Here is a 17,159-nt window from a genome sequence, read left to right as displayed (position 1 = left end):
GGGTGAAGAAGGAGAGAGATCAGTGACCACTCTTTCCTTGATCTCAGGCTTTTCCTCTGCAGTAGGGCCAAATGTGGTAAGAGGAGCGGAGGGAAAGAAGCCCTAACTTTCAAGCAAGATTCAAGTTTTGACTGGATGGGGCATTTTGCTTTCTAAATAAGCCTGTGTTTTATGTTGTGAGGTGACTGAAGAACTGTCTATACTACCTTAGAGCAACCAGGTAAGCAGTGGGGTCTGCCAGAGTTCTCACCCAGTCGTCCACACATGGAGGCTCAATGAATCTTGGTTCCTCGACTCCCTCATACTGGTCTACATGCCAGTTTTGCACCTGCCATGAATTTTTCTGCCTTTGTGCTTTTGATCTTTCCCTTTCCTCTAAATTCTCTTTCCTTCTTGCCACTTAAGAAAAGTTAAATCTATTTTCTTTTCAAGGAGCCGTTTCTTATCATTTAGCTCAGAAATGACCTCCCCCTCTTCTGAAATCTTATAACTGAGGCTATTGGGACCATCACAGGGCATAGCTCTGCTGCCTTTTCTTCCCTCCATCCCCTCCATCCCCCTTAGGCTACAAGTTCCTTCAAGGCAGGGACTGTCTTATTCATCTTGAATTCACAGTGGTTGTCAAGGGAGGGCACACAGTAGGAGCTGATCAATGTCAGAAGGCATACAAATGTATACATATATAAGAAGACTCTCCCATCTTTACCAGGTCCCCCTCTTAGGGACAGAAACCAACTTTCCATCCTGTGAAGCTCCCTAGCACTTTCTTGCATTCTAGAGGTCAGGTTCCAGGAAAGGGGAGAGGATCCACCCACTTTGCAGCCAACTGGCTATAGTCAAAACTGCCTAGTTCTCAGCTGCTCTTAGGAAACTTTCAGTTTGAAGTAGAGTCTGCTGGTGGCCTGAGTATGTCAGTGAGATGTAGCCCTGTCATATCAACACTGGGGCCATTGGCCAGCTGACAACTGAGCTTTCCCCTTCTCCCTGTGCTATATTTTAGGACAATTGGCCTGAGCAAGAGAGAACTGGGCTGGCTGCCAAGGGATGGTGCTAAGATGGCATCCTTAGCTCCTGAGGTGCTTGGTATCAGTCTGTGAGGGAGATGATCATCCACTCATTCAACAAATATTTACTGCATATCTACTATGTGCTGCATATTATGCACATCTTCCCTGTCCTCATGGACCTTATCATCTAGCCAGGAAGTCTGAATTTAAATGAGTAATTGCAATTGTGCTGAGTGTAGCAAAAGGGGAAGTAATTGGAGCCGCTTGGCAGTGAAGACATAAGACAGAAGACAGTCAAGACACTTGACATAGACAGTCAGAACTTGGGTCAAGTCAGTCACCTGACCCAACTGCTCAAAGTTATGGACAAAGAGGAGAATTAAAAATTTGACTGTCCTTTCACCTTATATTACCACCACCTGTGTTTATAGCAGAAAACATATGTCTACAGCTAAACTCAAACAAAGTGTGCACTGTTTGAGTCTCAGCAAACTCTACTTCTAGAAACAGATACAAAAGATTTGGAATAAGATTGCAAACTGGCAGCCAGTGAGTGGCTAGCAAAGTGTGTTTTTTGGCCATTTATTTTTTTCATCCACTGAATGTTTGGTAAGGTGATATGTCTAGGCAGATGTTATTCTTCCTCAAGACACAAGCAGTCCAGAACTTGTGGTCTTTCACTTGGCCTACTTCTCACCTGTAGTTATCCCTAGTGATTCCAGATCCTGCCTCTAAGAATCAGTTAGTGCTTTGCTACTCAGAGTGTGATCTTTGGGCTGGTATGTTACCTGGGAACTCAGTAGAGATGCAGAATCTCCGGCCTGACCCCAGATGTACTGCATCAGAATCTGCAGAGAAGCATGAAGTTAGAGAGCAGCCTCTGGGACTCTGTCCCTGTGCTCCTATGACTCATCCCACTTCCTTTCTAGAAGGCACCAGAAGCTACTGCCCTTTGTATCAACATTCATTCTGGGATGGCTTGTCAAACTATCCTTGATTTCTTGCCCGTTGAAAAGGGGATAACTTGGAGTTTGGGCTCCAAGGCCAAAGTGAATTAACTGTGTGACTTTAAGCCAACCACTTACCCACTCTGAGCCTTTATTTTCTTACAGACAAACTTGTGATAATAACCATACCTTCCTCATCCACCTTAAAATGTAGTTATAAAGATTGAGTGAGATAAAGAATGTGGAAGTAGAGAGCCAGCCCTGATGGCCTAGTACTTAAAGTTTGGCGTGCTCTGCTTTGGTGGCCTGGGTTCAGTTCCCGGGCATGGAATCACACCACTCGTCTGTCTATAGCCATGCCATGGCAGCGGCTCACACAGAAGAACTAGAAGGACTTACAACTAGAATATACAACTATGTACTTGGGCGTTGGGGAGAGAAAAAAAAAAAGAGAAGACGATCGGCAACAGATGTTAGCTCAGAGAAACTCTTTCCCAGCAAAAAAAAAAAAGAGAAAAGAGAGCGCATTCTTTAAAAAAAAAAAGAACGTGGAAGTAGAGCTCACATGTCATGAATGAAATGGTTAAACCAGTGGTTTTCAACCTGGGATGCAAATTAGAATCACCTGGGGAGCTTTCAAGACTACCCATGTCTGGGCTCCACCCCAGAGATTCAGCTTTAATTGGCCATGGGTAGGTCCTAAGCATCAGCAGTTTTTCAGATCTCTCCAGGTGATTCTAAAGTACAGCCTGGGTTGAGACCACTGGGGATATGGGACTACTTAGTGCAGGAAGTAGCCTGGCTTTCTCAGTGAGGGGTCCATTTTCATCTTGGACTTTGAGTAGGAGGCAATTCTTAATAACTATAAAATGGCTTAAAATGTGCCCACCATCACCAAGGTGTAGAAGGAGTGTTTTTCCTGCAGGGAGGAGGACACGGCCTCGAGCAGAGGGGCTGCCACATCACCCCTGGGCAAAGACTGAGAACAACCATGAGAGTGAGAGATCCTGGGGCTGAGGGTAAGCAGGGATGACCTGAGGATGCAAACGGGACCAGAACTATCCTTTTGGATCTACAGGGTAAGGTTCTCACCAATTTCTTAATTGGAAGAACTGGAGGACTGATATCAATTCTTACTGAATATCCTTTATTAATTACTTGAATCTAAGTGTATAGAGCAACTATATGTGATTCCCAGAGCAGATCACAGGCTCAAGTCCCTCTCAAAGACTTCCAGGGTCCTTATGCAGTCTTAGGTTAAAGACCCGTTTGATGTTGTTATATATAGATACCCATGCCAGGTGGATCTGGCTCAATCTTGACAGTCAAGGTTCAGGAGCCCAGAGTGGGCAAAAAGCATCCTTGGAATTTGATTTTAATAAGACCAGTTTCTATCTGGGTGGCCTATAGGATGAAGTAATTTGCTAATCGACTATTTATTGAATACTAGAGAGCTGTGCTAGGCACTTGTGCATATGTTGTCTCATTTTATACTCACAATATTCTTTCCTGTAGGTATCATACCCATTTTAAGATGTGGAATCTGAGGGTTAGAGAGGTTAAGTTAGTCACCCATGGTCACTAAACCCATATGCTGCAGACCTGGATTCCACACTAGGTTCTATGCTCTTTCTACCATATCTATAGTGCAGTATACATGTAATACATCATGGTAATACTTAAATCTTTTGGAGTGTATTGCAAATGATTTCTAGATCCTTGTTGCTCAAGGTGTGGTCTGTGGACCAGCAGTGTCAGCATGACCTGAGAACTTATTAGAAATGCAGGGTCTCAGGCCCCACCCTAGACCTACTGAATCAGAATTTAAATTTTAACAAGATCTTATCACAGAAATATCTTCATATTAAGAGAATTAAGGAAATAGTAGATTTTAAACCGTTTACAAACTTTGTCTCTGCCAGACAATTAATAGTCGTAAATGTATGTATCCATGTATCTATATCTATATATATCTCTATATGAAATGTATTCACACAAATATGGGAAATCTCATACAAATCCAAAATAATATTTATAGGAAATAACACTTGTTGGCTCTTGTAATAATAAAAATTTTGATCCTTCTAGACATATCCTAATAGATATAGGTTATAAACGACAGCTTTTGACTAATAAACTCTTTTACACACAGACAGCAAATGAGACAAGTGAAAAGAGACAATGCCAGGAGCACGCCACCAGCAATTATGTCTTCTGGCTCCAGCCAGCCCTTTCACAAGGGCCTTTATTTCCTCCCTCTCTGTAGGGCTCAATAGGCTTTCCAATTATGTGCTACCAGTGTTTGTCATTTTATTAATGAAAGTTTTGTATGTAAAGCAGGAGCAGCATTGTGGCTAGGCCTAATGCTATTATTTCTCTCACAGCCCTTTCCTCCTCCAGAGGTAATTACTGCTATTTTCTGCCTAGAATATGTCCTGTGTTTGCTATGCATACCTCGTGGCAACTTCACAATAATCTCTTGAACCCATTAAAAAAAATCAGCATGGAATTTAGGCTGAAGTTGGACAAAAGAGACTGAACGGTATCAAATAATGTTCATTCTGCATGCAGTGCCACCTAACGTAGGAAATACTACGAGGGGGAGGTGCTATCTTTCTTCAAATGTCTGTAGGGCTGCATGTATTCCAGCAGTAGAGACAAAACCAAGGATGGACGCTCTAGTGTGCCTTTCACTTCAACAGAAGGAAGTACTTTTTAACAGACAGATATGCTCAAAGATGAGCTTGTTTTGTGGGGTGGGTACTCCCTGGCTATTCCCCATGACAGGATAACCAGGACTGGGGTTGTTGTCAGAGACATCCAAGGTTTGAATGGAGGTTAAGGCTCCTTCCCAACCTAAGATGCCATAGGGCTGTGATTCTGGGTGTGAACTCATAATTTTAAGAGTTCCTTTGTTCCAATATGGTCTCTTATTAAGTTTAACTGAGAGTATTGACTCACTGCAAAGCCCAGTGTTTTTTTTTTTTTTTTTTTTTTTTGTGAGGAGATCAGCCCTGAGCTAACATCCGCCAATCCTCCTCTTTTTTTGGCTGAGGAAGACGGCCCTGGGCTAACATCGGTGCCCATCTTCCTCCACTTTATATGGGACGCCGCCACAGCATGGCTTACCAAGCAGTGCGTCGGTGCGCGCCCGGGATCCGAACCAGCGAACCCCGGGCCGCCGCAGCGGAGCGCGCGCACTTAACCGCTTGCGCCACCGGGCCGGCCCCCAAAGCCCAGTGTTTTTGTACACCATCTCCTAATTCACCTGGAAAAAATAAACACCGATTCTCTAGCTATAAATAGCCTAATGAAAAATCAACCCAACACAGCAAGAAGCAGGCCAGATGCAGATTTCTGATAATAAGCAAGTAAAATACGCTGGCAAATGCTTGCAATTATGGAGGCTTAAGAAATGCTGGGTTCCTGGCCATGTAGGAGACTTAAAAGATTGAGATTTCTGAGGGTTCTATATAACGTGAGGGTTATATACAGAAAAAGAATAACCAGGGGATCCCTGGCTGTTGAGGTTAAGGAGTTATAGGTATTTTTTTCTTCTTTGGTCTTTTCTTTTTTTTCTAATTTTTTTTTTTTTTACAATGAACATCTATTACTTTTGATAACTAGAACAAAAAACATAAAATAAGTTTAGAGGATGCAGCTATTAAAAGCATGTCTATGGGGCCCGGCCGGGTGGCGTAGCAGTTAAGTTTGCACGCTCTGCTTCTGCGGCCTGGGTTTCACGGGTTCTGATGCCGGGTGCAGACCGACGCACTGCTTATCAAGCCATGCTCTAGCCGTGTCCCATATAGAGAGGAGGAAGATGGGCACGAATGTTAGCCCAGGGCCAATTATCCTCAGCAAAAAGAGAGGATTGGCAACAGATGTTAGCTCAGGGCTAATCTTCCTCACACACACACACACACACACACACACACACACACACAAAAGCATGTTTATGAAAAATAATATTGATATAGGAAAATGTAATATTAAGGAAAGAAAGAAGACACAAAATGCTTATATGGTATGACAATTTGTATAAACTCTTTATCTATCACTCTGCTCAAATCTACATTTATCTGTCTGGAAGGAAATGTACCAACTTGATAACAGGGGTTATCGTTGGGGGTAAGACTATGGGCAATTTCAATTTTCTTCTTCATACTTTCCTGTATTTTCCTAATATTCTACAATGAACATAGAGTACTTTTGTAATCAGAAAAAACAATAAATGCTATATTAAAAAGTGAGGGGGATTCTGATGTCGTCAGAAAGTGGGAAAAGAGTGTTGTGTTTTTACTCACTTCAGGGAGGATCAGGTTCTCTTGCCTGAACCTTTGAGAGAAAGACCAAAGGAAGGAGGGAGATTCTGGGGAATGCAGTGGAGTCACGCTGCGGACAGAGCATGGGCTTTGAAATCAGAAAGAGCGGTTCTGTCTTTATTTATGACATCATATCTCAGGGCCTCAGTCTTCCTCTGTAAAATGGGGCTCATCATACTCTCCAAACAAAGTTATTGGGAGACTTGAATAAGATTATGTGAGCCCCGTGGCCGGCTTACCAAATACATCTGGTCAATGTTAGTTCCTTCCTCTTGTACTGGAAAGAGCAGGCAGGGGACGCCAGGTTAGAGATAAATAGCGCACAAAAACCAGAATACGGCAGGGTGAAGGATGCTGTGTTAAAAAATTTTAGTCCAGTGTTTTATCTTTCAGGTTCTCCAGAGAATTATCTTTCCAGTCTTATGGAAAGAAAAAGCTGATATTTTCTTTTGTTACATTGTAATGGGGTGATCTTGAGCAAACAGCCTCCTCTGTGCCTCAGTTTCTCTGTGTATGATGGGGATAATGCTGAGAAATAGCTTTGTAATCCTCTGGCTGGGGAACAGGATCAACTCTATGCAATGAAACTCCTACAACCTTCATGGATGACCATTGGAAAGAGAATAAATGACTCCGGGCACACAAATGTCTGCAGGGCCCATAGCCACCCAGGCAGTAATTATTCTCAGACAGCTGGGGAGAGCCTGTGCTTTCCACAGGGTGTCCCCCTATATATGGGCCACCTGAACGTGTTACAGTGATCACCACCAGTGGGAGCCATGAGGGTCCATGATGAACATGTGGATTTTGAATGTGACCCAAATCTCTGCCGAGCACCCAGGAGGGTTTTATTCACACCACTGAGCTTTGACGGCAATTCTTCATATGCCTCAGTTTCATCATGTAATGGCAGAGGTATTAATTTTGAATGGCTCAAAGGTATTAAATTAATTATGTCCAACTGTAATTACAATTGCTTTTGACTACTTTAACCCATTAGTGTGTTTCCTGGCAGCGGCAACCACATCACAGTAAGTGGTGACAGAATGCGAGGTTCCAGCGGCTTCCCAGCTCTAGGTACTGAGGGAAGAATTATTTTGGCTCAGAAATCTCAGTGGGGTCGCGTTTGTTGGATACTTGAGAATCAATGAGAAGTCTCCTTGTTAGCTCTTATCCTGGACCAAGGTTATGCTTACAACTGAGGGGCTGCCCAGTTAATTAATTAATTATTGATTAAACGGGTTCATTGGGCACATCCTCCTGGTGCTAATGCTAGGCACCATGCAAAACAGTGCTCCCAACCTGTGCACACGTTGATGATTGCGGGGAGAAACAAGAACACACCCAGTGTCTGAATTTATGTTGGCAGTGACTTCTTCATGCCTGTGCAAAGTAAGAAGAGGCACAATAACAATAGTTGCTGTCATTCATAAATATTGTAGAGATTACAAAGAGTTTTTGTATTTTCATCTGATCCTTGAAACAGCCTCATGCAGCAAGGAAAACAGGTATTTTGATCCCCAGTTACAGAGAGCGACTTGCTTGAGGTCTTATGGCTCATAAATGGCAGAGTTGGGATGCAAATTCTGGTGACCTAAGTCAAGTCTAGTGACCCTAGAGTGCAGCTTTGCCTTTGGAGCTGGACAGACCTAGTCTGAGTCCTGGCTCTGCCTCTTACTCGAAGGGTGACCTTGGGCAAGTCCCTTGAGCTCTCTAAGAACCAGGTTCTGCGTCAGTAAGTGGGGGTAACAATTCCTCACTAGCCTGTGTTGGTAATGAGATCATGGACGTGAACTGTTTAGTACAGTGCCAGCCACACAGTAGGGTCTGATATTTTAAAAATACTCCCTTAGTTGGCTTTACAGTTATAAAGGGTCCCTTGCCTCAGCGCCAAGCTAAGGGAAGGCTTCTTTCTCCCAGGAATGCAAAAAGTTAGGGTGTTTGAGGGCTCTAGTTAAGAATTTTGGCTTGCTTTTTAGTGTAATGTAGTTGAGAGATCTATAAGTAACTTGGAGACCAGGACCTATAGTACTTAAAATAAGTTTTCTTAACTTTTCTGTTGAATAAATTCCCTAAAGAGATCCCAGATTCCTGCAGTCTATCTCTGGCAAGGCTGGCCACATGGTGGGTTTGAAATGAGTACTTGCTGGCTCACTGCCTAACTGAGGCCCGCTGTGCTCCTCCCTCCCTCACCTCTCCTGCAGGCCGGACATCTGCATGTCCACCCAGCCCAGCCGAGTTCCACGCTGCCTCTCTGGTCCCCACTCAGGGAGGGTCAACTGTAATGAGTTGTATTTTTGTATTCAAACAAACATGCATGTTAGGGAATAAAATACAGAATTGGCATTCATTTTAAAGTTATAAAAAGAGATGTTAAAAGAAAAGTCAGGCTTGTGATGTTCTGCTCTGGGTCATTTCACCAGACTCCCTCCATCTGCCCTTCCTCTCCTTTCTCGGGTGGTCCCCTCATTTGCTGCCACTGTCCCATTCACAGGAGTTCTCCTGAGGAGATGCTCTTGTGTCTTAAGGACACTCTGCTGCACTGCTGGCCAGCTGTGCATGATCGCAGGCTCCCTCCCTGAGCCTTAGTCTCCCCATTTGTAAAAGGGTGACAAAACCATCTGTTTAGGTGTCTGCTGCCCCGGGTGTGAGTGGGGGCGGAGGAGGAGCTGGTGGGGATGGGAGAGGCGGTGACAGGGGCTCATCTGCTGCCAGTAGAGCATTAGCTTCCTTGGACCCCAGTCATTGAGCTGGGCAATATTGCCCATCCCCCTATTGCCAGGTCACCTAGGGCATAGCAGAGGCCAAATTTCTAGATTCAGGATCCTTGCATAGGGTAGGTTCCCGCCTTTGATCCTGGAATCATCACAAAAGTCAGATCATAATAGTAACAGCGGCAGTAGAGGAGTAGAAATCACCTGTACCGTTTATTAAGCATCTATGTGTCTAGAGCTGGGCACTCCTTGTAACTCATCTACTTGTTTCTCCCAACAGTCCTGCAGAGGATACCGAACCTGCAAAGGGTGAGGTGATTTGCACAAGGTCACCCTGCCTGAGAGTGGCAGGATCCCACCAAGGGCTAAGAGACCTCAAGGCGCTGCTCTTCCCACCACACCACACTGCCTCAGTGATGCTCCTTGTGCCCCAGCGCTGCGTGACCAGCTGGATTCCTCTGGACACGGGGCAGGAGGGAGGCAGCTGCCCTGAGCCACCATGCTGCTCTGACTTGCTTCAGATGTCAGCATCACCCCGTGGGAGCCAGAGGGGCACTGTGCTTCCTCTGGGCTTAATGTTATGTCCTCCTGGGCAGAGAGTGGACAACCCAGCTGGATGTCACATAGTATGGGGCCCTACACCTGGTTCTTAGAAGGTCCCCAAAGCAGAAAGAGGGGTGGTACAGAGGACAGAGTGTGAAAACAACCCCTAGCAAGTCTAGCTGGACTTACTTCTAATCCAGGCAAGCACTGAAACCCGGAGTTATTGAAGGTGAGCTGGACTACCTTGCGAGTTGATGTCTACCAGCGATTCTGTCACTGCAGTGGATTCCATAGCATTCGATGAGATGGGGTTAGATGTCCTGTCCCGAAATACCTGACAAAAGGTGCTCAGGCTTATGGGCAGGGAGCTAGGGATAATGTTACCCTGGAATCTTCCCTAGCTTGGCACTGGTCCCAAACTATTTACAAAGAGGGTTTCTACAGCCACCTCAAGGTGTTCATGCAACATAGCTTGGCCATACAAGGGCAGAGGCTGCTCCCAGGTGGACCCTGGTAGGGACTGGCTTGTTCTTCCACTGGTCAGTGTTTGGCCAGTTGGCCGTGACACAGGGGAGAATGGGTGAATAGGGAGAGGGAAAAGTGCAGTTTCCTTCTCCACAGATGGGCACATGTTCTATGCAGAAGATGGACTGCATCCAGGAAATGATAACCCTATTCAGGATCAAGGCCACGAGGCCTCATGAAATAGCTTTTCCTTTCTGATTTGCTAAAATAAGTGAGAGCACTTGGAGCTTAGAATAAGGCACACACAAGGCACAAATAATATTTAAGTCCATAGGTGAGCAGCAGTGTTCCCTTGGCTGCTCAGGAATTAGACCCAGTGACTAGTCCTGGCCTGAGGAGAGACTAAGTGGGTAACTAGTCTGTTACAAAATGGGGCGGTATTTCTTCCCTGCCTCCAGAGATGAGGAGTCTAAGGTGGGGTGGGGGCTCTGGGTTAGGTGAGAGCGATGTCAGGACTCACAGATGCCTTTGAGGCCCACATCGACTCCCCTGAAGCTGAGGAGGTACCATCTGTTGTGTCCCCTGTGTGTCTCGGCGTCACGGTTGTACCCCCACCCCCCGGCAGGGGCAGCCCAGTGTGATACAAAGAGCATGACGCTTGGAGTCATAAGGTCTGAGTTTGATCTTGATTTTGTGCTTACTGGCTGTGCATCTCTGAGACATTTCTTTCCTGCCCTGCAGGGATGGGCTGCTCCCATCCCCTGGGCGGCCCTGCATGTGCCTCGACCCGCCCCCCTCCCACCTCATCACAGGCGGGGAAGCCCTGACACATAGGATGTGCTCCATAAAGTGAGCTGAATAGAATATTCTAACTCTTTCCCATGGGTCCCCCCTCATCGAGGGTTTGGTGGGGACTGATAAAGGAAGAGTCCTTCTGCTTTTGTTTTCTCCTCTACCTCAAGCCATCCTATAATAATTACTATTACTCTTATCTGCCTTTTGTTGCCTTTCCATGGGAGATTTTGCCACTGGGTATAATAAACTTCAAACACAGCTGTCAGAAAAGTTCCCCTCTCCTTCCTATCTTGAAAGTCCTCTTTGCCCACGGGGAGGGAGCGGGCCCAGCCTGAATAACGCCCATCGACACAGCCGTGACTCTCGTGTATTTTGCTTCTGAGTGACACTGAGATGCTGGAGAACCCCCACCAGCCAAATCTCCAGGAAAGGATGGGCCCTGTGTCCAGGAACCCTCACCAGCACCCCGAAAAGTCTTGCAAAATCAACCAGAGAGCAATTTGCTGAGCAACTCCCTGGCCTCCAGCCTTCAGGGCCCTGCCCGCCTTGAGGGCTCCTTCTCAGTGGGGCTTTGAGCAGGGCTGAACGTATGGCAGAGGACAAGTCCAGATGCCAAGCTGTTCTCCCACATCCCTCTGGGCCACATTTGCTGGTTTTAATGATGCCGAGTGGAGGTGTCCTTCTGCGCAGGCAAGATAGCCCCTGCCGACACGGAGGAGCCCCGCTGGTGGCCTTCTGCCCTGATCTCGGCAGCCCCCAGCGGCTAATCAAAGCCGACCCTTTTATCACTATAGGGCTGACGTCAGGGGCAGAAAGGCGACCTCTGAGGCTGTGTTCCAGGATCCCAGCGTGTGTGTGTGTATCTGTGTGTAGGTACATGCGTGTAGGGAGAGGACGGAGGTGGCTGCAGCTCCAGCAAGTTCAGAAAACCAGCAGCCGGGAACTGACCTGCCCTAGAGTGTCACCACCAATGAAGTGGGTCACATCCCACTTCCTGGGTCCCTTCCATACAGCTCATACAAGGAAAACTGCTTCCCTGTTTTGGAGAGGGAAAGAAAATGAGAGAAGCCCACTTTTTCTTCCCCCTAGGCCTTGTTCTGTACTGAGAACATGGTTTAAAATATTCTAGTCACAGGCAGGCTATTCAAATAAAATAGAATTTCAAACCACACGGGGCTTGTTGAGACATTCAGGCTTCTAGATGTGTGAAAGGCAGGGGGAGGGGCAGAGACGGCCCCTGCCACTCTCCCTCGCTCTTTATTATCAGCAGCTGCAATGCTAGACACATCCGAGTGTGTCTCCCAGCCGAGGCGGCCGCGAGCAGGTCTGACAGCAAGCGAACACATGAAAGCTACCGCGAGGCTCCCCTCCCCGGTGGCAACTGTAATTATTTGAACTGGAGCTCAGCAAAATAAAAATAAAATAAAATCTGAAGATACTGTAAGTGGCTTCCCCAGTTTCCCGCAGAGAATAGCTCGTGGTGAAGAAGGGGGGGGGCAAAAACCCCCACAACACCCTCTCTTGTTTGGGGCTGGGCTAGGCAGAGGTCTTTAAATATTCATGCCCCATATGCAACTGTGCAGAGCGACTGAGGAGGCAGTGCCTGCACCGTGGCCAGCCAGGGAGAGGCAGCTGGTCTTAGGTGGAAGCAGGAATCTGGAGGAAGGAGGCTGAGGTTGGCGTACTTCTGGAATGCCCTGGAAGCTGGCTGGCACAAAAGCATACCCTGGCTATGTCTCCATTGTTGGTGGGCATCTGCCCTGGCTCCATGTAGGCTCTGAGGGGTGCTTTCTTAGCCCCTTCTGTCTCCTCTGCCTCTTCCCCCACCCCCTCATTTCTAACCTCTTCTCTTACTCATCTTTCTAAAAGGAAAGTTACATCACACTATTTGGGGCTACAGGTGGAGGAAAGCTCTCAGCATGGGCTCAGAATGAATTTTGGTCACAATTGGCAAGTACACCTATGGCCAATTACTCTCAAGTTTCAGTGTGCATCCAAATCTCTGAGGGTGGGTTTTAAAAATGCAGATTCCCAGACCCCACTCAGTGATGTCACCCAGGAGGTCTGGGGTGGGGCCCAAGAATCTGCATTTATTACATTTTTCCAAGTGACTGCAACTGGAGAAACACTAGTTAGATTGTAGCTAGATTTTCAAGGAAATGCATCAAAGGCTATACCAGTTCCCCTATGGGAACCCACTGACGAGTGTGGGGTTTCTTTGGGGAGCATCTTGAGATACTCTGCAATTACTTCAACTTCCTAGAGGTCCCATGGACCAGGACTGGTCTGGGTGTAGAGACGACGTTCAGTGGTGGGTGTTAGCCCTGGAGCTCAGCTCGGCCAGCCACCAGACCCTGAGGGCCTGACGTTCATCAGAGACCTTCACCCCTGGCTCTATCTTGTGTCCACCTTCCTGCACTCGGGCCCCTTTAGGGTTGGTGGGGTTTGAAGGCTGCAAGTTAACCTCACACAGTCTCACACAGAAATGTAATATCCGTTTCCCTGTCACGGAGTTCAGCCAACCTGGGAGAAGGAAATGCCTTCTGCATTTAGGATTCAGATGAAATAAATGGCTGGCTTACAAACCTGGAAATGCATATTTCTATTCTGGTTATTTATTTTTCTGATGAAAACATTTCCCCCAACACTGGGAATTCAAAGACCCATCGGCGTTAGATGAATGGTCTGAAAACCTGAATGCGAAATCGCTGTGAGCTGAGAGGGGAGTGGGCTCATTGCTTTCCCTTCATCACTCCTGCCGAGCCGAGTTCTGGAAAAGGGCAGGAAACAGCAGAAATAGCCCAGAGCAAATTTGACTGGAGGAAAAATAAAACAGGCCAGTAAAGCAAAACACCTGTGTGAGCTATTGATCAACCCAAAGGTTATTAGAGAAATGATGAAGTATTAGAAAAATATCATTTTTACCTTGACATTTCTTTTTCTGAAATTAGGCTCATATTAAATCCAGTGAAACGTAAATTTAAAGATCAAATGCTTTATGGATCCCCGCCACCTCTCAGGTGGGCCAACCCTCTCTCCTCATTTAGATTTTCGTTAAGAAGCTTTCCTTTCTAGGCGCCTGCTCTGAGGCACCTGAGAAATATCAAGGATGACTGTGTAATTCCACCATCTGCATCAGATAGCGTGGTTTCTCAAATACAATTTAATGTAATGAATCTATTTATTTGTGCCCTGACTTCTTCCAAAAAGGATTTAAGGTGGCTCACGGAGATACATAAAATCTAGTCAGATAACACAAACTAGAAGAGGGTCAGAAAGACAGGGCAAATGTCGAGTTATAAAATCGAACCAGCAATGAGGCTGCTACAAACTGCACATCTTGAATCCCGATTTGCTTACTAGGAGAGAGCCTCAGATTTAATATGACCATTGTTCCTATTAAAAAAAACTTCACCGATACCTCTCTTCCGTTCTTATTTATGTCCGTGAGTTTTTATTTCACAAAAAGTCTGGACGGCTTGAATTTGCCTGCGTCCCTTAGCAGGGGAGCCTGTTTCTGCTCCTCTGCTGGTCAAAGCTGCACCTCCGGGGGTTTCTACCAGCCAGCGGAGGGGAAGCGAATCTGGTCAGTTTCATCACGTCCACAACGTGAAAGGAAATACATTGCTCAGAGGGTGCATAGCTTTCCTGAAACGACGCCAGAAAGAAACTTCTCCTGTGAGTTTCCAGAAAGAGAGGCCTGGCCAAGTCTAAACTACGTGTTGGCTTTCTACTATGTGCAAGATGTTGATGCAGTGCCATGGGGGAAGGCAAAGAAGCACAGGCGTGGCCCAGCCCCCTGAGAGCAAAGAGTCTGATTTTTGGCTAGTCCTCTTCCTCGTCCTCCCCGTTCTCCTTTCCTATGTTGATACAGGGTGCCAGGCACTGCTGGCCAACTATGGTAGTGCCTACTTTGTGCCAGATGCTGTGATAAGCCCCGTACATATATTAACCTGTTTAATCCTCACCTCCTTGAGGTAGGCAATCTTATTGTCTCCCCTTTCCAGGTGTGGAAAGTGAGGCCTCCAGAGGCTATTAATTGCCCAAACAAATTGTATAGCCAATTTGAAGCCGGCTTGGATTCGGGCAGTTGATTCCAGAGTCCACGAGCTTAATCTCTGGGCCGTGTTGGGGTCTAAGCACATTTCTTGGTCCCTAGAGAATATGGCCTTGTGCTAAGAAACATAGCACTGGTCTCTCAGTCCTCACACTAAAGAGGAACAGCTACAGAGACCATTTGGGTAAGTGGCTCAGGTGGTATCTTACTGAATGCAGTTGCTGGCTTAGTGAAATTTATGTAAATCAAATTTTGATAACCTATACAATTTAAAATGTATTACAAGAGCTTGATATTTTTAAGAAGGATTCTGTGGAAAGTCTCTTGTAAATCGCTGTTACCCTCCCTTGTTATGCCTTGGAACTACTCTCTGGGTTTGCTTAAATCCAGGTCCTGTTGCAAATAGTCCAGTGTCGCTGAGCATGGATGTTTAAGGTGAGATTCTCTGCAGATGGGACTGGACCATGTTGGTGGGCACTCTCTGCCTAGAAGATGGCACAGATGGCCCTCCTGTCCTCCCTCCGGGAGAACAAGCAGCTAGACCATCCAGGCTACTTGGCTCAGATGTTTGGGTCCATCTGAAAGTGCCCAAAGTGAGGGGCGGCAGGAGAAGTCAGAGAACTAGAGGAACACGGAGACTTGCCTCACACGGAGAGCTCTTCATCGGTGCGGGAAATGTAGCGCTGGTCACTGTAGCACTTTCAGAAGTGGGGACGTCAGTGGTGCTGAGCAACAGGGAGTGGCCTGGGGCAGAGAGGAAGAGTCAAAAATGCACCATCATCATGCACTGCAGGGCCCCGGGATGCAGGGTTAATGAGGGCAGGGTTAATGGACTCTGCATCATTCCTCTCTAGCCTAGGGACATCTTGGAGGACACTGGTTTCTTCTGCCTGCAGTGGATAAGACAGCCTTCTTGTCACTGTCAAAACTTGGCTCCTGCAAAGGTCTCATTCCAAATGGCCTGGGATGTCCCAGCACCATACATCCGGCCTACTGTATCCCTGATCTCCCAAGGTCGCCAACTTGAGCCCATAAGCCCAGGAGCAGCCTGAAGCACCCTGGGACCCCCAGCCCCACCTCTCCCAATTTCTAGTCATGCCAGCTCTTTGCCCTCCAATGGTCTCTGCGACCGTCACTCTCTTCTACCAGGTCACCCTGTGCCCCATGCCCTGACCAGGAAGATTAATTTATTGGGTTTTCTAAGCACGGATCCACCTGAAAACCTGCTACAACATGAGCCCCCACCCCCACATGGTGGTGGAAGAAGCATCTGTAAGCCTCCAGGAACTGTGGAACATTCTGTAGAGGGTCAGTGCTATGGAGATGGGTGTCAGAGTGAGCTCACAACTTTTTAGGGGCCCTATAGAACCCCAAGCAGGACTTCAGTCATTCATTTCTACTTTTCTCTACCTCTTAGTAAAGTCTGTTATGGAGTTACTACCAAGTAACAAGTTCAGGTGGGTCCAGAGCAGAGTAAGCAGGACAGGCCAGAAATCCTAGAAAGCATGCTGCCCATCCTTGAGGAAGATTCAAGGAGCTGGGGTTATGTTATTGGGGAGAGAAAGGAACTCATGCAGTGGGTGGGTCACAATTGTTGTCTTTAAATATCTGAAGGGCTGCCTCTGTGGGAGAGGGCATAGTTTAGTTCTTTGGGGCTCCAGTTCACAGAAATCATGATCAATAAGTAGAATTTACAGAGAGGTGCAGCTTGCCTTGAGGTAAGGAAAACTGCTCTGCAGCTCAGAGCTGTGCAACAATGGAATGGCCACTTTAGGAGGCAGTGAGAGCCCTGTCACCAGAGGTATTCAACAAGGGCTGGGCATTTATTTGCCATGGGTGCTGTCTGAGAGCAGAGACATGAAGATCACGGCTAGCTGTGAGCTCTGTCTCTCTTCTCTGCTCCTACTGACAAGGTGCTGAGGATGATGCAGTGGAGCGAGGAGGCCCCGAGGAGAAGCAGGAGCTCCGGGGCTTCCACATCTGGTGAGGGCCTGCGGAACTCTCCTGTGACTGCCAGGACTCAGGCTTCTTTCTAATGCGGCTGAAAGCCAACTCACTCAGATGCAGCCAGCTCTGAGGACCAAGGACGGAATTGCACTGGCTCTGGATCCTGAGTGGTTGATCTGGATTTTGTCCTCTCTCACACTTTTATTGTTATTATTAATTCTTAAAAGATTCCATAGGATGTGTGATCTTTGCTTGAAAAGAGAGGGATTTTGGTATGAGGGTCTCTAGCTCCACAAAGAACAGGCAAATGCAAGGGAGGGAAGGGGAGAGACCCTCCAGCCCCATCCTACAGAAGTGGA

The 17,159-nt window shown here is 46.8% G+C and overlaps 1 protein-coding gene across 1 annotated transcript in view; it reads right to left on the bottom strand.

The window, feature by feature from the left end:
- The window catches only part of ALK (ALK receptor tyrosine kinase), a 693,809-nt gene that overhangs the window by 102,133 nt on the left and 574,517 nt on the right, over window positions 1-17,159 (bottom strand). Inside the window, exon 8 of the mRNA XM_058551519.1 lies at window positions 15,497-15,597. Coding sequence (XP_058407502.1) covers window positions 15,497-15,597 — 101 coding nt within the window. The remainder of the gene's footprint in view (window positions 1-15,496; window positions 15,598-17,159) is intronic.

Source organism: Diceros bicornis, chromosome 12, assembly GCF_020826845.1.
Source record: "Diceros bicornis minor isolate mBicDic1 chromosome 12, mDicBic1.mat.cur, whole genome shotgun sequence".
In the NCBI taxonomy this organism is placed as follows: Eukaryota; Metazoa; Chordata; class Mammalia; order Perissodactyla; family Rhinocerotidae; genus Diceros; species Diceros bicornis.
Note: the sequence above shows the minus strand (reverse complement) of the source record. Positions and strands in the feature narration are given on the sequence as shown.